Source organism: Lepus europaeus, chromosome 20 (assembly GCF_033115175.1).
Source record: "Lepus europaeus isolate LE1 chromosome 20, mLepTim1.pri, whole genome shotgun sequence".
Taxonomy (NCBI): Eukaryota; Metazoa; Chordata; class Mammalia; order Lagomorpha; family Leporidae; genus Lepus; species Lepus europaeus.
The window spans coordinates 63,456,700-63,479,209 of record NC_084846.1 but is presented as its reverse complement, the minus strand read 5'-3'; the positions used below and the strand labels follow the sequence as shown (position 1 = coordinate 63,479,209).

The 22,510-nt window shown below is 46.1% G+C and overlaps 1 protein-coding gene across 1 annotated transcript; it reads left to right on the top strand.

Annotated features, from left to right (window-relative positions):
• The first annotated feature begins 3,212 nt into the window (after window positions 1-3,212).
• LOC133749635 (histone H2A.V) lies at window positions 3,213-15,326 on the top strand. The gene is made up of 5 exons (XM_062178904.1): window positions 3,213-3,311; window positions 7,556-7,633; window positions 11,725-11,838; window positions 14,222-14,351; window positions 15,000-15,326. The coding sequence occupies exons 1-5, from the start codon at window positions 3,309-3,311 to the stop codon at window positions 15,059-15,061; spliced, it is 387 nt and encodes a 128-aa protein (XP_062034888.1). The 5' UTR covers window positions 3,213-3,308; the 3' UTR covers window positions 15,062-15,326.
• Window positions 15,327-22,510: the final 7,184 nt, after the last annotated feature.

Sequence of the window (22,510 nt, the reverse complement as noted above, 5' to 3'; positions counted from 1 at the left end):
CAGATATGTAATGCTAGTTTTACCAGTAGTATCAGCTAATTCAAATGGAAAAATCAAATTCACTAATTCTAGTACAGTTCAATTTTCACTCTATTCTTACTGATTAGCGTTGAAAGTGAAACAATCATATTTTTAAAGTAACTGATAATTTAAAAAGTTCAGCAACTAAAATAAAATTATTTTTGTGGTCATATAAATTCAAATTTGAGTGGAGCACAGTTTTTATTTTTTTATTTTTATTTTTATTTATTTTTTTTGACAGGCAGAGTAGACAGTGAGAGAGAGAGACAGAAAGAAAGGTCTTCCTTTGCCGTTGGTTCACCCTCTAATGGCTACCACGGAAGGCGTGCTGCGGCCGGCGCACCGCGCTGTTCCAAAGGCAGGAGCCAGGTGCTTCTCCTGGTCTCCCATGCGGGTGCAGGGCCCAAGCACTTGGGCCATCCTCCACTGCGCTCCCTGGCCACAGCAGAGAGCTGGCCTGGAAGAGTGGCAACCGGGACAGGATCGGTGCCCTGACCGGGACTAGAACCCGGTGTGCCGGCAAGGCGGAGGATTAGCCTAGTGAGCCGCGGCGCCGGCCTTGGAGCACAGTATTATAGTATTAGAAATCTATAAAGGATAAATGTACTTGAAAATAGATTATAATTAATAATGGTGTCCAAGCAAGTTGCTAGAATCTACCAACTAAAACAGAAGGTGTGATTGTCAAATTTTAACAGATTTTAGAGTGGCTAAACTGCAAAATGGTTGTGATAAAGTAGATTTTGAATCTAAAAAGCTCATCAGCATGGCAGTTTGAATTTTCTCTCTCTTTCTCTGCTGCCCATCACTCTATTTTAGAAATATTTGAGCCTTTGAAATTCATTCTATATACTGTGTGGAAATACTTTATTAATGAGGCCTCTAAATTTTGTTGGTATTGTATTCAAAATCTGTTGAAAATCTTTCAGCCAGGGCTACCAGCATCATGGCACAGTGGCGCAGCCCGTCGGCAGCGGCGGCCATTGGAGGGTAAACCAACGGCAAAGGAAGACCTTTCTCTCTGCTCTGTCTCTCACTGCCCACTCTGTCAAAAAAAGACAGACAGACAGACAGAAAGAAAGAAAGAAAGAAAGAAAGAAAGAAAGAAAGAAAGAAAGAAAGAGAAAAAGAAAAAAGAAAGAAGCTCTTGACCTCAGAGCTGCTCAGCTCCGGCCATTGCGGCCATGTGGGGAGCGAACCAGCGGAGGGAAGGAAGCCCTTTCTCTCTGTCTCTCCCTCTGTTACTACCTCTCAATAAATAAATAAATAAAATTCTTAAGGGGGGGGGGGTTTCAGAGGCATCTTATACAGCTGGGACTCAGTCCTCTAACCAGGTGCTGGCTGGTTCTGGTGAGGCGGTTGGCAAAAATGTGCCTAGGTTTATACGTATTAGAAACACGGTGAAGACCCATGAAGAACTGCCTAGGTGATGGCTTGGAGGAAGAGGACAGACAGGGAGGCGCAAGCCCCACAGCCCTCCTCAGTCTTGCTATCTTCCTCTTGCCCCCTGTTGGCAACGCCTGCAGAGACGCAAAAGGCAAAGCAGGAAAGTGGTGGTGGTGGGGGGGGGGCCGCCCTAGAATTACAAAGCTGACCGTCAGAGTGGGTAGGTTCTGCATTCTGGCTGACCTCATTTAGAACCAGGCAGATTCTGACTCCTAGAAGAGGCTGCCTTGGCACTGGCATCTGCCCTAAAGCTTCCAAGGAAGTTTACAAAAAGCCTCCAAAGGAAAATCTGGAGGCTGGCATTGTGACAAATAGATAAAAATAAACTTTAAAATAGTAAAATAAAAGAATTTGGCTGCCCTTTACAAAAGTGGCCAAAGGGTAATTTTTAAAAAGCTATCTCTTAAAGGTTTTATAGCATTTTAGAAAGCACTGCACTAGGAGACAGCACTGTGGCTCAGCGGTGAAGCCGCGGCCTGCAGCGCCGGCAACCCAGGTGGGCAGTTCGAGGCCGGGCTGCTCCACTTCCGACCCAGCTCTCCGCTGTGGCCTGGGAAAGCAGCAGAAGATACCCCAAGTCCTTGGGCCCCTGCACTCGCGTGGGAGACCCGGAGGAAGCTCCTGGCTTCGGGTCGGCTCAGCTCTGGCTGTTGTGGCCATCTGGGGAGCGAACCAGCGGATGGAAGACCTCTCTCTCTCTCTCTCTCTGCCTTTCAAATAAATGTGAAAGCAAGCAAGCACTGCCCCGCTAAAATGGCGTTAAACCCGCACATATGGATTTAAAAACTCCTGCAATCTATTATAGAGATAATTGAGGACGAAACACCTTTGCCCAGCCGCCCACACGGCTTGGCCCCGCGGACACAAGTTGGCGGCCAGGGGCAGGAATGGCGGGGTCCTCTCGGCGCACCCCCTTGCGCCTGTGGATTCTGTACCTGGGCTGTCTTCCCCTCTCAGGTGAGAACAGCCGCTGCCCGGCTGAGGGTTCGCTTCTATCCTGCTACCTATCGTCTGTGTGCTCCCAGGCAAACCTCGCTGGCCGAGCCGGCGGAAGGCCGGACAGGCCCCGGACAGCCGCCCGACGCCACAGCGTCCACGCGCGCTATCTCCACAGGTCAGAGGTCGCCAGCTCCCCACAGGGGTTTCCCCAACGCTTTAACCTGGCGACGTCAAGAAAGCGGGCGCGCCTGAGGCGGCCGGGGGACGTCCAGCGGCGCGCGCTGAGGCGAGGAGAGGCGAGGCCGGGTGAACCGGCCCGCCGCGGCGCGCCAGGCCTGGCCGGGTCCCAGACCTCCTCGGCGTTTCCCTGTAACCCTGCTGCAAGAAGCACTCGCCCGTCTTTTCTTCTCCAAACAAGTCCCAGAACGCGGCGAACCAATGCCGACAATGGGCGGGAAAGCTACCGCAGCACGAAGTCGCTCCGCCCCATTGGCTAATCCTGATGTCGATTTCGCAGGCCCGCCTCTCATGCTCACGGGCGGTGTTTTCATTGGATTCCGTTGTCCTGTCTGCACTTTTACTGGTGCAGTCTTCTGTCCGTCAAGACTTGGGCGCGATGAGAGAGGCGGTGAGCACTTCAGTGTTGGGGCTAGAGGCCCCGCCTCCATGTGCCGTGTGCAAAAACAAACAGCCGTTAGGGAGGAGGTGCTGGGGGCGGGGCCTCACTAGAAGGAAGTGTGCGATTGGGCAATTGTCGGGGTTCAAATCAGCAAGGCCGGCGGCCATTGGCTGCAGTGGAGCGAGGCGGGCCCGGGGTATTGTCCGGCTCTGGCGGCGGCGATCGGTGCTGCGAGAGCGGCGGCAGCGGCTCGGGCGGCAACGGAGGGCGCGCGGCCGAGACCATGGTGAGAGCGGCCGGTCGCCCTGACGGGCAGGGCTCAGGGCCGAGCGGACAGGGAGCGGGGGCGGCGCCGGCGCTACCTGTGGAGTCGGGGGTCGGTGGGCGTCGGGGCCGCGGACCCCGACGTGCGCGTCCGGCCGAGGGCTGGGTCCGGCGGGCGGAGCGGCCCCGCGGCCCCGACCCCGCCGCCGGGGACGCCCGGAGCGAGCGCCGCTCGGCGGCCGCCGCTGCCCAAGCTGGACGTGTTAGCGGTCGGGTTACGTAACCTGGCCGCCGGTAGCAGGGGCGCCCCGCTGGCCGGACGGCTCCCCGCGGCGGGTGTCCCGCGTGGAGCGGAGGGGCCGGGGCCTGATCGGCGCGCGCTCCCGTGGACTTGGCGCAGCCCGGCCGCCGCTGACCGCCGGTGCGGTCCGGGAAGCCCCTGACAGGCCGCGCAGGTCGCTCACTCACCGGGTTAGAGACGGCTGGTGGGGCGCCGTGTACGCGGAGTGGCGTTCACACTGCGTGGTCACTCCTGGTTTTAAGGTTTTTAACTTGAGAAGCAGTCGTCTGCTGGGAAGTTCACGTGGAAGTGTGTTGGTATCCCGTTTCCAAGTCTGAGGAAAATGTGCCCTCCTCTCGCTCTAAACCAAGAGCCTTAACCAGAGCAACGCCAGTTCAGTTCTTCGAATTCAACATTTTAGATTGTTCCTCAGCCAGCCACTAACTGTGTCAACATGCATAAAGCTGGGGGGAATGCACAGTTGGAGGGGATTTGGGAGAGAATTCATTACGTGGTTTTACATTCAGATAGGTCTGATGCTATCCAACTTTGATTTTATTCAGTATAAAAAGTTTATCTGAAGCCTTCGAGCCTTGGGAATGATCATTCTATGTATTGAGGCTTTAAAAACCTGGTTATGTCTACTTCCCTAAAACACAAATAAGTACAGCAGCAAACGTGACAGTTTTGGAACAGTGAGGATCAAATTGCTGAAGCAGAATAGTTGCTGTATAAACTGGGAAGCCTGGGGAATTTTGCACTTCATGGCTTTTAATTAACGACTTAGGTGTTTCTTAATCTAGTCATAGGGAGACTGATTAGGACTTAGACCCATATACCAGTTGAGAGTTTTAAAAATATTTTATACTAGGGAACATAGATGGAACGGTTTCTTTATTTGAAGAATGCTGAGAATATCTCAAAAGCCATGTCAAAATTTAGTTCTGTGGCAAGATAGTCAAAAGTTATTGAAATAGAAGAGGCTCAGACGCTGCGTCCTGTGCCAGTGTCTGTGTTCAGGTCATCTCTCACCCTTTGGTGTTCAGGGAATGAGCTCGCTGAGAGACCTCCCTGTCTGTCTCCCTGCCTCTCAGTTAAACAAACACGTTAAAATGCATACTTATATATATGGCATCCTGGTAAAAACCTCTAGAGGCTTTTTAATTTTTATTTGATTTTTTTTTTAAGATTTATTTTTTAGAAGATTTATTTTATTTATTTGAAAGAGTTACAAAGAGAGGTAGAGACAAAAAGAGATGTCTTCCATCCGCTGGTTCACTCCCCAGAAGGCCACAACGGCCAGAGCTGTGCTGATCCGAAGCCAGGAGCCAGGAGCTTCTTCCGGGTCTCCCATGTGAGTGCAGGGGCCCAACCACTTGGGCCATCTTCCACTGCTTTCCCAGGCCACAGCAGAGAGCTGGATCAGAAGAGGAGCAGCTGGGACTAGAACCAGCGCCCACATGGGATGCTGGTGCTTCAAGCCAGGGTGTTAACCCACTGCGCCACAGCACCGGCCCCAAAACCTCTAGAGTTTTAATTCTCTCTGGTAAACTTAAATCAGTCTCTTTTGTTGAATTGTAACAAAAAATATAAATCAGTTCTTAAGTTTTTTTTTTTCCTTGTTTTAATACCTCCAAAGCGTTCATCCTCCCCCCTCAGATATAATTTTGGGAAATAGGCAAGTGATCCACTGAGACATGAAATTAGAGGGACTATACAAGGTTGTGGGGTTGGTTGGTTTGTTTGCTTAAACTTTTGTCAGAAAAGCATCACAAAAGGAATATGCTGATTCAAAGCTTATCCTCTGTGGAAGAATACTCTCACTAGCCAATTTTGGTAACTTATATTTTTAACCAGCTTTTTTTAAGTGAAGAAATAATAGATTTAAATAGTAAATCAAATGGTACAAAAGGGAAAATAATTTTCTTAAAGTAGATATTTTGTGTTCCCTATCAGCAAAAAACTTTTCTAACTTGTGTCACCTTCTAGAAATATATTTGAACACACATACTCTATAATACCCCATTTTTACATAAAGAACAGCACATTGTACTTGTATACCTTTTTCACATAGAAATAGGTTTTGTAGCATGGTCTATATCAGCGCATATTTTAATGCATTTGTTGAAATAACTGGATAACACTCTATTGCATTTATATACTATGATTTATTTAACCATTCTGTTAGTGGACGTTAAGATTATTTGAGAAGTACTTATTTTCTATCAGTTGAAAGTAGTATTTGTGAAGGTCTCTTTTTTTTTTTGTTTTTAAGATTTATTTATTTATTTAGTTGAAAGTCAGAGTTACACAGAGAGGAGAGGCAGAGTCTTCCATCCGCTGGTTCACTTCCCAGTTGGCCGCAACAGCCAGAGCTGCGCTGATCCAAAGCCAGAAGCCAGGAGCTTCCTCCAGGTCTCCCATGTGGGTGCAGGGGCCCAAGGACTTGGGCCATCTTCTACTGCTTTCCCAGGCCATAGCAGAGAGCTGGATCGGAAGTGGAGCAGCTGGGACTGGAACCCGTGCCCATATGGGATGCCATTGCCTCAGGCCAGGGTGTTACCCGCTGCATCACTGCGCAGGCCCCTGAAGGTCCTTTTTGTGTGTGTGATAAAGTATACATAATAAAGTTTACTTCTTAAAACATTTTTTGATTTACAGTTCACTAACATTAAGTACAATCACATTGTGCAACCATCACTGCCATCCTTCTGGAGAATTTCTTGATGGTCCAGAACTGAAAGTCTTCAGTTGAACAGTAACTCCCAGTTTTCACCTCCTGTAGTCCCCAACAACCACAATTCAGTTTTCTGCCTATGAATTTGACTACCCTGAGGAACTTGTATAAAGTGGAGTTGTGTACCATTTGTCTCTTAGGATTGGCTTATTTCCCTTAGCATAATGTCCTTAAGGGTCTTCCCTCTCTTTTTAAAGGTTTTTTGTTTGACAGGCAGAGTGACAGAGAGCTTCCATCCTCTAGTTCACTCCCCAAATGTCTGAAACAGCAGGGCTGGGCCAGACTGAAGCCAGGATCCTGGAACACTATCCTGATCTTCCACGTGGGTAGCAAGGATCCAAATACTTGGTCCATCCTCCACTGCTTTCCGAGGCACATTAGTAGGGAACTGGATCAGAAGTGAAGCAGCTGGGGCCAGCTCAGTGGCATAGTGGGTAAAGCCACCGCCTGTAGTGCTGGCACCCCATATGGGCACTGGTTTGAGTCCCGGCTGCTCCACTTCCAATCCAGCTCTCTGCTATGGCCTGGGAAAGCAGTAGAAGATGGCCCAAGTCCTTGAGCCCCTGCACTGTGGGAGACCCAGAAGAAACTCTTGGCTCCTGGCTTCAGATCGGTGCAGCTCCGGTCATTGTAATCATCTGGAGAGAGAACCATCAGATGGAGGATCTCTCTCTCTCTCTCTCTAACTCTAACTCTAATTCTGACTTTCAAATAAATAAATAAATCTTAGGGGAAAAAAAAAAAAAAGTGAAGCAGCTAGAATTCGAACCAGCACTCAGATAAAGGTTGCCAGTGTGGCAATTGGCAACTTAACCTGCTATGCAATGCCAGCCCTAGAATTTCTTTTTAAAAACTGAACACTATTCCATTATATGTATGCATCTCATTTTATCCACTCATCCATCAGTGGATACTTGGATTGATTCTACCTTTTGACCCTTGTGAATAATGCTATGAATGTGAGTATGCAAATAACTTGCTTTTGATTTGGGGGTATATACCTAGAAGTGGAATTACTGGTTCATATGACAATTCTGTTGAATTTTTCGAGGATTTTTTTTTTTCTCTCAAAACAGCTAAGTTCTGAATATATTTTGTGGAAATAACATGTTGATATATTTTTAAAATCATTTAATTATGCAATATTTTAAGTGTGCATAAAAGTTAGATTGACTTGCATAATTCTTCAGACTGAAAATTAAGGAATTTTTGTATTTGTAGAAATCTCATATTTTAAATTTTCATGTAGGCTGGAGGCAAAGCTGGGAAGGACAGTGGGAAGGCCAAGGCTAAGGCAGTGTCTCGCTCACAGAGAGCTGGGCTACAGGTAATGAATCTATGCTGTTATGTTCATTATTAAATTATTTTGTGCAGTGTTACAGTTTGTGGCCCATAGATGTTCTATTAATTACAAAAAGTCTACTTGTATTATTAAAGGCTTTTAGTTATGTGATTAATTGGTCAAGACTTAAAATTAGCTATTGTGTTCTCTTCTAAACAAGAACAAATTATAAAAAGGACTTATCTTAATGAATTTGGTAATTTTATCCTGTTCAAATGTTATTTTAAGATAATAATCATATACCTAGGTTTTTAATTGTATCCTATTAAAATGAGTATGGTGTGGTTTTTCTATTAAAGGTGTTTGTAATGGTACATTAACCTTCAGGATGAGATGAAATTTAAGGGAAAAATAATGAACCGTTCACTAGTTCTATGAAGATATTTCCCCAGTAGCCTTCTTTTAGACTATGATCTATTCAAAACCACTAAAATATTCAAAGTTTGCATATTTGAATTGTTTCGACTTTAACTCACACTCAGAATTTTCTGGATGAGTAAGAATTACTTTTTATATGATAAGAAGCAGTGTTAAATAGGGAAGATGGGAGGCTGGACTGTAAGGTTTGGGTTTTATCTTCTAGGCAGTGACAAACCATTGAGAGTTTGCGCCAAGAGGATGACACGATCCAGGTGATAACGAAGGGAGGTGAAGACAACCTTGATGCACTCATTGTACATTTTAGGGTTCCATGTAAATTCTCAGTTTATTTAGAAGCATACTTAAATGGAGGTTATTGCATGCGTAGAGTGAGATGGAAATGAATAGAAAGAATGCGAATGTAGTCAATGGAGAGGAGATCAAAAGTTTTTCTAAGGCACCGAACCTAAGGGACCAGGGAGCTTAAATAGGAATAGGGTAAGGTATGAGATAAATTTGAGTGGAATCATTTTGGAGTTCGCTGAAGCATCTATGTGAAATGTTTGGAAGTTGGAAACATGAGTCCAGCTTTCTAAAAGAGATGGGATCATTTATGTAGAGTTGATAGTCATGCAGTAGATGAGTTTCATAACCTCAGTGGATGGGAAAGGAACACAAAGAGATTGGTATGCCCCTCAGAAACACATGGTTTTTTGAGTCCAGGGAAGAAAAGACTGGGTAGTACTCAGAGTATTAATATTATAACTCTAAATAAAGCAGGATTCAAACTGCAGTGTAGCTTTAAGTACTAAGCTGTCATTACCCCTGCTCAAAATAAAGTTGTCATTTTATCTATCTATAGCTATATATCTATATCTATACATATATATATACATATACATATAGATATATAGATATAGATATTTGAAAGACAAAGTTGTAGAGAGAGGGGGAGATAGAAAGATCTTTGAACCACAAATGACCACAATTTCCAGGACTGGACCTGGCAGAAACTAAGAGCCTATAACTCTATCCAGTCTCCCAGATGGGTGGCAGGGGCCCAAGTGCTTGGGCTATCTTCTTCCTGCTTCTCCAAATACGTTAGCAGAGAGCTAGATCAGAAGTGGAACAACCAGGGGGCTGGCGCTGTGGCACAGCGGGTTAATGCCCTGGCCTGAAGCACTGGCACCCCACTTGGACACCAGTTCGAGACCCAGCTGCTCCACTTCCCATCCAGCTCTCTGCTATGGCCTGAGAAAGCAGTAGAAGATGGCCCAAAGTCCCACCCGCGTGGGAGACCTGGAGGAAGCTCCTGGCTCCTGGCTTTGGATTGGTGCAGCTCCAGCCATTGCGGCCAATTGGGGAGTGAACCATCAGATGGAAGACCTCTCTCTCTGCCTCTCCTCTCTCTGTGAACTCTTAACTTTCAAATAAATAAATAAATCTTTAAAAGAAAAGAAAAGAAGTGGAACAGCCAGTACTTGAACCAGTGCCCATATGCTGGTGTTATAGTCAGCAGCCCAGAAAGCTGTCTTTTTACCATGCTGGTCTGCTATGCTCTTGCAGCAACCAAAGACGCTCGGTCTCGTGTATCAATTTAAAAAATGAAACTATTGGAACCAGCGCCATGGCGCACTAGATTTTTTTTTTTTTTTTTTTTTTTGGACAGGCAGAGTGGATGGTGAGAGAGAGAGACAGAGAGAAAGGTCTTCCTTTTTGCCGTTGGTTCACCCTCCAATGGCTGCTGCGGCCAGCGCATCGTGCTGATCTGAAGCCAGGAGCCTGGTGCTTCTCCTGGTCTCCCATGCGGGTGCAGGGCCCAAGGACTTGGGCCATCCTCCACTGCCTTCCCGGGCCATAGCAGAGAGCTGGCCTGGAAGATGGGCAACCGGGATAGAATCCGGTGCCCCGACCGGGACTAGAACCCAGTGTGCCGGTGCCACAAGGCGGAGGATTAGCCTGTTGAGCCACGGCGCCGGCCTGGCGTACTAGATTAATCCTCTGCCTGCAGCGCTGGCAACCCATATGGGTGCCGGGTTCTAGTCCCGGTTGCTCCTCTTCCAGTCCAGCTGTCTGCACCCACATGGGAAACCAGAGGAAGCACCTGGCTCCTGGCTTCAGATCGGCACAGCTCCGACCATTGTGGCCATTTGGGGAGTGAACCAACAGAAGGAAGACCTTTCTCTCTGTCTCTCTCTCTCTCTCACTGTCTGTAACTCTACCTGTCAAATAAATAAATAAAAATCTTTTAAAAAAATAATAAAAACAAAAAATAAAACTGTAGTTTCTTTAGCTTGAAAAGAAATGTTTTTGTATAACAAACAATATACCACACTCACTAAGGATCCATTCTACCCCCCCCCCCTTTAAGATTTATTTATTTACTTGAAAGGCAGAGTTACAGAGAGAGAGAAGGAGGGAGAGACAGAGAAAGAGGTCTTCCATCTGCTGGTTCACTCCCCAGATGGCCACAACAGCTGGAAGTGGGCCAATTTGAAGCCAGGAGCCCAGAGCTTCTTCCTAGTCTCCCACGCAGGTACAGGGGCTCAAGCACTTGGTAACTGAAATGTCACTGCTGGCCTTTAAGAGTAGTGTTTAACAAGACAGGTTTGGGTTGGGAGAAATGGTGACAAGAAAAAAGGATTTTGGATTTGCTTTTAAATTTTGCCTTTGGAAAGATGATATCTAAACTGTAGTAGAATAGTTACCATAGATGTGTAGAGAAAAGTCTGTGGAAGGAAAGGAGCCAGTGGAGAAATTAATTGGAACTGTTGAAATAATGGGGCCTTGTGGCTGGCGCCACGGCTCAATAGGCTAATCTTCCACCTGTGGCGCCGGCACACCAGGTTCTAGTCCTGGTCGGGGCGCCGGATTCTGTCCTGGTTGCCCCTCTTCCAGGCCAGCTCTTTGCTGTGGTCTGGGAGTGCAGTGGAGGATGGCCCAAGTGCTTGGGCCCTGCACCCGCATGGGAGACCAGGAGAAGCACCTGGCTCCTGACTTCAGATCAGCGCGGTGCGCCGGCCGCAGCAGCCATTGGGGGGTGAACCAACGGCAAAAGGAAGACCTTTCTCTCTGTCTCTCTCTCTCACTATCCACTCTGTCTGTCAATAATAATAATAATAATAATGAGGCCTTGAAGGGGTGAGGAGAGTTGAGAATACATTGTGCAGACAGTAGAATTGGGTTACTTTGGAAATAAGAACATACCCTCTTCTCAGAAGGCACAGAGTCACAATGAGTGAATGGTGTTGGTTTTTCTTTGCTAACAGTCAATCCTTAACTGAGAACAGAACAGTAAAGTTAGAGGCCAAGAAAGATGGTTAAAGGGTCAGAGTCACGGGAGGCTGTTAGGTGAAGGAACTGGCCAGGTGGTAGTGCTATGATTGAGCCATGTGGAATGTGTTTCTGGTAGTAGCACAGCATAGTTTCTCTTTATTTTGTGATGAAATGCTCCATATCGTGCAGAAGTTAAAGATTTGAGGCAGATTACCAGGATATACACACTGGCCCTGGAAACTGTTAATTGCCAAATGTACTTTAGAATAATTTGCTCCAAAATAAACTCATCTTTTAATTTCTTTTTTCCTGAGATCATTTTGAAGCACCCTTGTAGGTTTGGCTTCTGATCTGTGTGAGCAGCTTTTTGTTTTCTCACGCTTTATTCGTGTTATTCAACCATCAGTTACAGTCTTCTCACTGAGACGTCTGTCTTTCAGTTTCCTGTGGGCCGCATCCACAGACACTTGAAGACTCGCACCACGAGCCATGGAAGGGTGGGCGCTACTGCTGCCGTGTACAGTGCTGCAATTCTGGAGTACCTCACTGCTGAGGTTTGTAGGGGATGTCTGTTGTACATGGGATTTCAAAAGGAGTTCTAAGTTAATTGGCTGAAACCCATAGAATGTACTACAAACAACATGTTCTCTGGCTTAGTAGCAGTTTCAGATGCATCTTGTCAGCCCGTCACCTGGTGGCAGTCTCAAAAAGAACCTTCATGTACCTGTTTTTAAGGTTAAGCCAGGGCCAGCAATGCATATTAAAAAAGCAGTATAAATGAACTGAACTCTGAAGTATTCCTGTTATCAACAGGCAATGTTTGTGAAGTTACCACAATGCCTCTTAGCTTATGAGGCTTTGGAGTGGGATGATATGTAAAAATCGCAAATATATCATGATGATGTCAGAGGGTAAAGATCTAATTCATCCTTCTGGTTCTCGGCTGGTTGTACATGCTGAATTTGACTTTCCAGAAAGATCCGTTTCCTGAGCAAGGGTTCTTAATTCTGAGGCCATGGACCAGCACTTTGCTCATCCCTACTCCTCTGAAAAGTGAGTGGGAAGCTGTGAAACTCCTTCAACTGTGTGTTACAGGCTGGGGAATTAGAGAAGCAAACAAGTGGTATAGTCAGCCATTGTAGTAGAAGCAGGAGGAGGGTTCTTACTCTGGGGAGGATGTGGTTTGGAGCTAGACAAGGATGTAGGTCTTAGCTGTTTGTCAGCTGTCATTGCAGTAACTTCAGGTCATCTTGTCTCACTGGAAATTTAACATTAATTATGGTAGTTTGGATTTGCTTGTTATGAGAAAGAGGATTTGTGTGGACATCGTAGTTCTAGTTGAGAAGCTTTTCTTTCCAAATCTTGTAGTTTTACATACTCTTCTTAGAAATTTATACATTTTGGGGGCCACTGTTGTGTAGTGGGTTAAGCTGCTGCCCACTTCATTGGCATTCCATATGAGCATCAATCCGAGTTCCTACTGCTTCACTTCCAATCCAGCTCCCTGCTGATGTGCCTGGGAAAAGCAGCAGACGATGATCTAAGTACTTAGACTGCCTGCCATGCATGTAAGAGACTCAGATGGTGTTCCAGGCTCTTGGCTTCAGCCTGGCCCAAGCCTGGCTATTGTGGCCATGTAGGGAGTGAGCCAGTGGATGAAATCAATCAATCTCTTTCTCTCTCTCTCTCTCTCTGCCTTTCAAATAAATAAATCTTTAAAAGAAATTTAACAGTTGACTACTAATATACACCAATCTTACCAAGCAAGGCTCTACTTAAATGATTTCCTATCTATAGAGGAATTCACACAGCTTCCCATAATGCCAGCACAGTTTATAGAGGCAACATCAAAAAATGCAGTTTGGTACCTAACTAGGATTTTGAAGCTTCTTGTTGACTCTGTCAAATAAATTTAAAAATAAAAAAGATAATAGAATATCATAGGAGCTAATACATCACAGGCAATGCTCTAGATGTTCGAAATACCTAGATGCGTAACTCGTTTAATCCTCACAGCAACTTCATGGGTGCAGTAATTATGTCCCTCTGGAAGATGGGAAACAGACCCAGAGAAGATAAGAAATTTGTCAATATTATACAACTCATTGTGAGGTTTCATGATTTAAGCTCAGGGTTCTGATATATCTTCCCATCATGCTGTCTCTCCTATGTAAAGAAAACAGACTATAGTAATGTTTTCCAAACATCTAACTATTTGAATATTCCCTTGTGTTTTTCGTGTTTATGAGAAAAAAAACCACTAAATCAATGATTTGGTCAGCTGGTCATATTTTCTTATAAAATACATCAGACTAGGCCGGCGCCGTGGCTTAACAGGCTAATCCTCTGCCTTGCGGCGCCGGCACACCGGGTTCTATCCCGGTTGCCCCTCTTCCAGGCCAGCTCTCTGCTATGGCCCGGGAAGGCAGTTGAGGATGGCCCAAGTCCTTGGGCCCTGCACCCGCATGGGAGACCGGGAGAAGCTCCTGGCTTTGGATCAGCACGATGCAGTGGCCATTGGAGGGTGAACCAACGGCAAAAGGATGACTTTCTGTCTCTCTCTCACTATCCACTCTGCCTGTCCAAAAAAAAAAAAAAAAAAGCAGACTATAAATCTGTATTTACTGCAATAAACATATTCATCTGCATTCCAAAAAAATATAAAAAAAAGATAATAGAATAAGAGACTTCTAGCTTATTGCCTGCTCCTCTGTTGCAGAGAATGATAAGGGGTCAAATGAAGCGGTAAGAGAGTGATACAAAAGCATTATATAGGATACAAGAAAGAAAGATGTGTTATCAGTTTGTATCTATCATCTGTGTATTGTATTTACAGATGCTAGCTATATTTTTAGCTACAATTGGATCCTTTAGCTATAACAGAATCTTTAAATATTTTACCATTTGTTTGATGTGTAAACTCGCGGATGCTTGTAGGTACTGGAGCTGGCAGGTAACGCTTCCAAGGATCTCAAAGTAAAGCGGATCACTCCACGTCACTTGCAGCTTGCAATCCGTGGTGATGAAGAATTGGATTCTCTGATCAAGGCTACCATAGCTGGGGGTGGTATGTATGAAGTATTATTACTTAAGCCAGTGTTATTAGTGGTCTTTCTAATTAGTATATCGTTCGGTCATTGATCCAGTGAATTCAAATGATTGACTAAAAGTATATGCACTTTAATTCCATGTGAAATCTACAAGTAGTCTTTTTTTCATAATGATCTAAATAAATATTTGTTCTCATTGTAGTCATATAGTGATGCTATTTTTGTTTTAGTCAGTTCTTTGTCTAAATTTCATACGTGATACTTAAAGCTTGGTGTTTAAAATATTCCCCAAACCTCTTAAACTATGTTCAGAAATCATCATAAGGAATCGCTTCACCTGATACCCTTGAAAGGGATGAAATAACCAAAACGGGTCAGGATCAGTGAGGGGAGAGGGAAGTTGGTGCTTCATCTTACTTGGGCTACGCTTGGAGTAGCTAATGAAAGCTTGTAGTACTGTTCTCTTAGAGTACACAGTCTGTCACACAATTACACACAGTTAGAGGGAGGGTCACAGACCTCAGAGGTGTACCTCAACAGGATCAGGATGTGAACAGGTACTTAAGCAAATTTCATTCTTTGTATCACTGCTTTTGGTTTGAGGCACTGTTAAGATGTAGCCACTTTAAAAGTTTCTAATTATAACTTGTAAAATTTCATTCTAGGTGTGATCCCTCACATCCACAAATCTCTGATCGGAAAGAAGGGACAGCAGAAGACTGCGTAGAGGGTTGTCTCACCCAGCCTCTTCCTCCCGTCATCGTACTGTAACTGGGACAGAGAGATCATGGGGATATGTGGGATTTTTAAAAACATTTAAATGGAAAGCATAGACAGTTACTGTAGACATGATAAAAGAAACATTTGTACGTTCTCAGACTTGGAAGTTTGATAAAAGTACCTTTTCATGTGGTGACAGTTGTGTTGATTGGCGAGATTTCTCCGTGTTTTATACAAAAATGGAACTGATAAACCATTTTTTAAAAAAGAATTTGTCTCAAAATTGTTCTGTTCATGAAATGTTGAGAGTTTTATCAGATTTTGAAATTTTTAAATCCTCATATTCTGAATACAGAATAACCTTAAAACATTGGAAGTACAGCTTTGATACCACGACTTGATGCCATAATATATTGACTCTTAGGTGATGTAGTATATGCTGTTACATACTTTAAGAAAGAAAGGCTCCTGGGGCCGGCACTGTGGCATAGCAGGTTTCCCACCACCTTCTGTTCCAGCATCCACATGAGTACTGGTTCGAATCCCAGCTTTTCCACTTCCTATCCAGCTCTCTGCTCTGGCCTGGGAAAGCAGTGGAAGATGTCCCAAGTCTTTGGGCCCCTGCACACACCCACACTCTTGGCTTCATTTCAGCCCAGCTTTGGTCATTACAGCCAGAGTGAACCAGTGGATGTCTCTCTCTCTCTCCCTCTCCCTCTCCCTCTCCCTCTCCCTCCCTCTCCCTCTCCCTCCCTCTCCCTCTCTCTCCCTCTCTCTCCCTCTCTCTCCCTCTCTCCCTTCCCCTCCCTCTCTCTGCCTCTCAAATAAATAGATAAATCTTTAAAAAAAAAAAAAAAAAGAAAAGCTGCCAATTAAATAATGACATTCCTTCAATTGTATAATAATCCCAATTTCAGAGATGTTAGAATATGGAAAAGGGTGCATTTCAGACTGAAATGGGTAATGAAATTATTTGAATTCTCTTCTGAGCACTTATTGTGTGCTACATGTTTCACTGATCAAGAAATCTTGGCCGGCGCCGCAGCTCAATAGGCTAATCCTCCGCCTGTGGCGCTGGCACACCGGGTTCTAGTCCTGGTCGGGGCGCCAGATTCTGTCCCAGTCGCTCCTCTTCCTGTCCAGCTCTCTGCTGTGGCCCAGGAGTGCAGCGGAGGATGGCCCAAGTGCTTGGGCCCTGCACCTGCATGGGAGACCAGTTGAAGAACCTGGCTCCTGGCTTCGGATCGGCGCGGTGTGCCGGCCACAGCGGCCGTTGAGGAGTGAACCAATGGAAAAGGAAGACCTTTCTCTTTGTCTCTCTCACTGTCCACTCTGCCTTTCAAAAAAAAGAAAAGAAAAGAAATCTTACTACCCCTACTTGGTAGATGTGAAGCCCAAGGCTCACAGAATTAAGTGATTGTGAAAACATCCAACTGGTAGATAGGAAAGTGGCAGAGCTAGGATTCACCCTTGGATCTGGCTGGCTCCGGAGCCCATGGCTCACCTGGAGTTAACCTTAAATTTATCAGAGTTTTCTGCCTTTGACTTCAAATTCCAACATTTAGTGGTCTTTTATTGATACACTAAGACTTAGTGGTTTGTACAGTGTTTTTGAGGGGGGCATGAGGAAGGAAGGTTTATTTTGGCTTACAGTTGTATAGTCTTTTTATTTTTTATTTTTATTTATTTGACAGAGTTAGAGAGAGAGAGACAGAGAGAAAGATCTTCCTTCCATTGGTTCACCCCCACCAAATGGCCGCTATGGCCGGAACTACGCCGACCCAAAGCCAGGAGCCATGTGCCAGCTCCAACTGTATAGTCTTTTGAAAATTATCATTCCTTATCAGTTACCAAGTATCTTTTCAAAAATATACATTAAGGGCCAGTGCTTTGGCACAGTAGGTTAATCCTCTACCTGCAGTGCCAGATCCCATATGGGCGCCAGTTTGAGTCCCGGCTGCTCCTCTTCACCCAGCTCTCTGCTATGGCCTGGGAAAGCAGTAGAAGATGGCCCAAGTCCTTGGGCCCCTGCACCCACGTGGGAGACCAGAAGAAGCTCCTGGCTCCTGGCTTTGGATCAGCGCAGCTCCAGCCAGTGCGGCCATTTGGGGAGTGAACCAGCGGACGGAAGACCTTTCTCTCTGACTCTCTTTTTTTTTTTTTTGGACAGGCAGAGTGGACAGTGAGAGAGAGAGACAGAGAGAAAGGTCTTCCTTTTGCCGTTGGTTCACCCTCCAATGGCCGCCGCGGTAGCGCGCTGCGGCCGGCGCACCGCGCTGTTCCGATGGCAGGAGCCAGGTGCTTCTCCTGGTCTCCCATGGGGTGCAGGACCCAAGGACTTGGGCCATCCTCCACTGCACTCCCTAGCCACAGCAGAGAGCTGGCCTGGAAGAGGGGCAACCGGGACAGGATCGGTGCCCCGACCGGGACTAGAACCCGGTGTGCCGGCGCCGCAAGGCGGAGGATTAGCCTGTTGAGCTACGGCGCCGGCCCTTTCTCTCTGACTCTCTCTCTCACTGTCTGTAACTCTACCTCTCAAATAAGTAAAAATTTTAAAAATATATACATTAATAGACTAGTTAATAGTCCATCACAAAATTCTATTTTTTCTGCCTAGAAATGTTCATAAAGAAGGAACTTAAAAATGTTTTATAGTATAACACTATCAAAGGAAAACTGATTTTAAAAACCATATTATGGAACTTCTCACAAATACACAGAAATAGAGTAGTATATTGAAGCCCTGTTTGTCCATCCTCTACCTTCAACAGCTGTCTTTCCTGTTCTCAACCACAGTGAATGGTTTGAATACCATTTTATGCATAGTAGTTCATGTTTGTATACTTCAGAAATATATTTGAAAATGTTTCATGTAAAGATAAGGATTTTTAATATACTAACATGAAAAATAAGTCAATTTTTTTTTTTTTTTGACAGGCAGAGTGGATAGTGAGAGAGAGACAGAAAGGTCTTCCTTTTGCTGTTGGTTCACCCTCCAATGGCCGCCGCGGTAGCACGCTGCGGCCGGCGCACCGCGCTGATCCGATGGCAGGAGCCAGGTGCTTCTCCTGGTCTCCCATGGGGTGCAGGGCCCAAGGACTTGGGCCATCCTCCACTGCACTCCCTGGCCACAGCAGAGAGCTGGCCTGGAAGAGGGGCAACCAGGACAGGATCGGTGCCCCGACCGGGACTAGAACCCGGTGTGCCGGCGCCGCAAGGCGGAGGATTAGCCTAGTGAGCCGCGGCGCCGGCTAAGTCAAATATTTTAAAAAGATCAGGCATTTTGTAGAACAAATCACAATACCATTGTCTTAAGACAGGTAAAACATTTCTTTAAATCAAATACCAATCAGTTTTCAAATTTTCATAATTATCTCAAAATTTTTTTAAATATTTACTTATTTACCCCAGAGTTCTATCCACTGGTTCACTCCCCAAATGTCTGCAACGGCTGGAGCTGGGCCGATATGAAGCCAGGAGCCAAGAGCTTCTTCCGGGTCTCCCACGTGGATGCCGGAGCCCCAAACACTTGGGCCATCTTCCACTGCCTTCCCAGGTCGTAGCAGGGAGCTGGATTGTAGGAGGAGCAGCCAGGACTTGAACCAGTGACCATATGGGATGCCAGCCAGCACTGCAGGCAGCAGCTTTACTCCTATACCACAGCACTGGCCCTGTCTCTTAATGTTTTTACGCTCTGGAGCATGAACCAGACGAGCTACATCTTGCATTTTGTTGATCTCTTAAGTTCCTTTTTAATCTACAGATTTCCTTTGTTTTTCTTTTGAAAAAAAAAAATTATTATTTTCCTTTTATTCATTTGAGAGACACAGAGCACTCATCTGGAGCCAAGTTTGTATCTAAGAGCTGAGAACTCACGTGGCAGGACCCGATTAATTGAGCCGTCGCTGTGGTCTCGCAAAGTGCGTTCACGGAAGCTGGAGTCAGGAGCTGCCTGTCAAACCCAGGGACTCCAGAGAGGAGTGCGGGCGTCTCACCTGCTAGTCTGCTGAACGCCTGCATCTGGTTGTGGTTTTCTTATGATCTAATCTTCAAGGAAGCTGAGTCATCCATCCTAGAGTTTCCCCTCTGGATTCTACTGAACCCTCTTCATGGTATCATCCAAAATTTTTCTGTCCCTTGCATTTCCTATAAACTTATGGATCTAAAGGGACTTATTTTGTTAAATTTTGCTTTTTCACAAAAATAATAGGTGATACCATGTACTTCCTATTACGTCACATCAAGGTGCACGTAATGCCTGTCATCTTTTAATGTTGAGAGTGATGGTGGACCACGCAGGAGACTCAGCTGGAGTTCCAGACTCCTGGCTTCAGCCTGACCCAGCTCTGGCTGTTGCCATCTGGGGGGTGATCAGGGATAGATGCTCTCTTCCTGTCATGCCTCTCTCTTTCAAATAAATAATTAAATCTTAGAGAAACTGAGATTGGTTCATGGTGCCAGCTCGTTCCATCCACTGTCAGATTCTCTAGCAGCTTTTTCGCCAATGCTTTTGTCCATCAGGAATGATGTTAACACAGATTTAGGGTTAGGGAATGCCATCCCGCGATACCCTGCCATTCCTTCTGCATCTATTAGTCAAAGAACGTTTGACAAAACAAATTAAATCAATTAAACAATTAAATCCTCTGGGCATACATTTTGAGGTTTGTAAATAGAAAGCCAGGCCCACAGTTGTCCTTGTATGTTTTCTAGTGGAAAGCTTCACCCTGGAGTAGGGTAACTAGGCTTTGTACTGTTGACTGAGCTCCCACAGTCACTGTCAGACTTGCTCATCTGTTCCCAGGCTCTTCCTCCCACTGGGTTATTTAAAGTACATCCCAGCCATCATTATCACTTCCCCGATCTTGGTACGTATCTCTGAAAAACAGCTTTTGCTTTTTAAATGTTTTTAAGGCTGAAAAGACCCAGTCTACTATAACACCTAAAATTTTCCTTTCAGTAATTCTGGACTGGTATAGTTAATAGAGCACAGAGAAGTGCAGTGGTTTTGGGCGCCAGGGTGGGGGAGGCAGCGTGCTTATTCCTAAAGGTAGGACTTGAACTTGGCCTGGGAGAATGGGTTGCGTTTCAAAAGAGTTCAGTAGGGACACCACAGAGTGAGGTCTTGCCAGTGGTGATTGGTGTTTGTAGGGGCTGTTGACAAATGGCCTGCGGTGACTTTGATGCTTTTGGTTGAATTTATTATGCTGGTTCTTCTTTGATGACATTTTATTAGAAGTTTTTCAAAATGCAAAAAAGTTTAACTAGTTAGATGGTGAATGATTGTTATACCAAGTTATCTAGATCTACAGGTGACATTTTACTCGTATGTGGCACATTACTCCTCTTTGGGATAGCACTTACATGCTCTCTGTTTTCATTCTCTGTTTGCTGCTGTTCTTGTTGGAGAAGAGAAGGTAGTCTTCGATCAGATGATGTTAATGTAGTAAATGAGCGGTTCTGGTGAACTAACCAGTGAAACGAGGTTCTACTGGGATGTATACTAGGATGTTCAACTAAGCAGGTGAACCAAGGAACAGACTGAATAAGCACATTTGCTTCTCAGATTCGTCAGTTCACTTTGGGTAAGATTGACTTACAATCATTTCAGAGGTGAGCGTTTGACCTAGCATTTAAGCCACCAGTTGGAGTGCCCACGTGGGTTCCAGTTCCAGCTCCTCTGCGGATTCCAGCTTCCTGCCGACGCAGACCCTGGAAGACAGCAGGTGGTGGCTCAAGCAGATGAGTCCCTGCCACTCCTGCAGGAGACCTGCATGGGTTCTCTGCTGGCTGTTGCTGACAGCACTGGGGGAGTGGGGCGTAACCGATGGGCGGGAGTGTGCGTGCGTGCTTGCTTGCTCTCACAGTATTTGTTTATGAATTTTTTTTTTTTAAGATTTATTCATCCATCTGAAAGAGTTAGGAGAGAGACAGAGACAGAGAGGTCTTCCGTCCGATGGTTCACTCTCTAAATGGCCACAAAGGCTGGAGCTGCGCCAGTCCGAAGCCAGGAGCTTCTTCCAGGTCTCCCACGAGGGTTCAGGGGCCTAAGGACTTGGGCCATCTTCTACTGCTTTCCCATGCACATTAGCAGGGAGCTGGATGGGAAGTAGAGCAGCCAGGACTTGAACCAGCGCCCGTATGGGATGCTGGCACTGCAGATGGCAGCTTAACCTGCTGCACCACAGCGCCAGCCCCCAAATAAACCTTAAAGGGGACAGGGTCATCAGCACTGTGAAATAGCAGGTAAAGTTGCCTGCAGTGCCGGCATCCCATGTGGGTGCCAGTTCAGTCCCAGCTGCTCCACTTCCTGTCCAGCTCTCTGCTATGGCCTGGGAAAGCAGTAGAAAACGGCCCAAGTCCTTGGGGCCCTGCACCCGAGTGGGAGGCCTGGAAGAAGCTCCTGGCTGCTGGCTCAGCATTGGCTCAGCTCCGGCCCCTGCGAGCATCTGGGGAGTGAACCAGCGGATGGAAGATCTCTCTGCCTCTGACTGTAACTCTGCCTTTCAAATAAATAAATAAATAAATCTTAAAAAAAAGGAAGGAAGAAAACCGTATGCATGGATTTCGAGGGAGTTTTTGCACGAAAAATCTCTTAATTCCCTTTTTCCACGGACTGTTTACAGGCTTCAGGCCCTGCAGGGTAGAGGTTGATGGCCTGTGACCAGCACAGGGCTGTGTAGGCCCTGGGAAAGCGACACAGCTCTGGAAGCTGACACACCAGGCTTCACATCTCTGCTGGCAGGTCCCTGGCTGTGTGGCTTCACCTCGTGCAGCCTCCGTCTTCATCCTTAAAATGGAGATCAGTTACCTACCTCATGCGCTCGGGTCCGAGTGAGGCCCCGGAGCTGGTGCCAGAGGGCTCCAGCGCGCCTCGAAAGCACAGCGGCCCTTGTGTTTCGCTCAGTGGATCTCAGCAGAGTTTTTATTACCAGAGGGGCAACAGGCACGTAGCAGATTTACCCAGAGTGCAAAATGCGAAAGCTGGCCTCCCCACCGGTGCTGGCTTAGACGACTGAGGTCAGCGTGAAGAGCCAGTGCTGATGTAGGATGGGTGGATCTGTGTGAATGTGAAGTAGACCCGTGACATCTGGAGCGATGTATTGGCATATCTTCTGTGTCCCCAAGCTGGAAATGCATCCAGCGCACTCAAAGAGCACACCAGATCCTGGTAATATGCCAAGTAAAGAGAAAAACTCACTGTGTTAAACAAGCTGTGCCTGGAAGTTAGCTCTGTTTATTTTGTCCTCTAGTTGCAAGCACCAAGATGAAAAATGATGCACCTAGAAAACAAAATGAACGTGTACATCATGGACCTTTAACAGATGTACGGGGCAGGCGCTGTGGCCTTGTGGGCTAAGCCTCCACCTGTGGCTCCACTTCCCATCCAGCTCTCTGCTATGGCCTGGGACAGCAGAAGATGGCACAAGCATTTGGTCCCCTGCACCCACGTGGG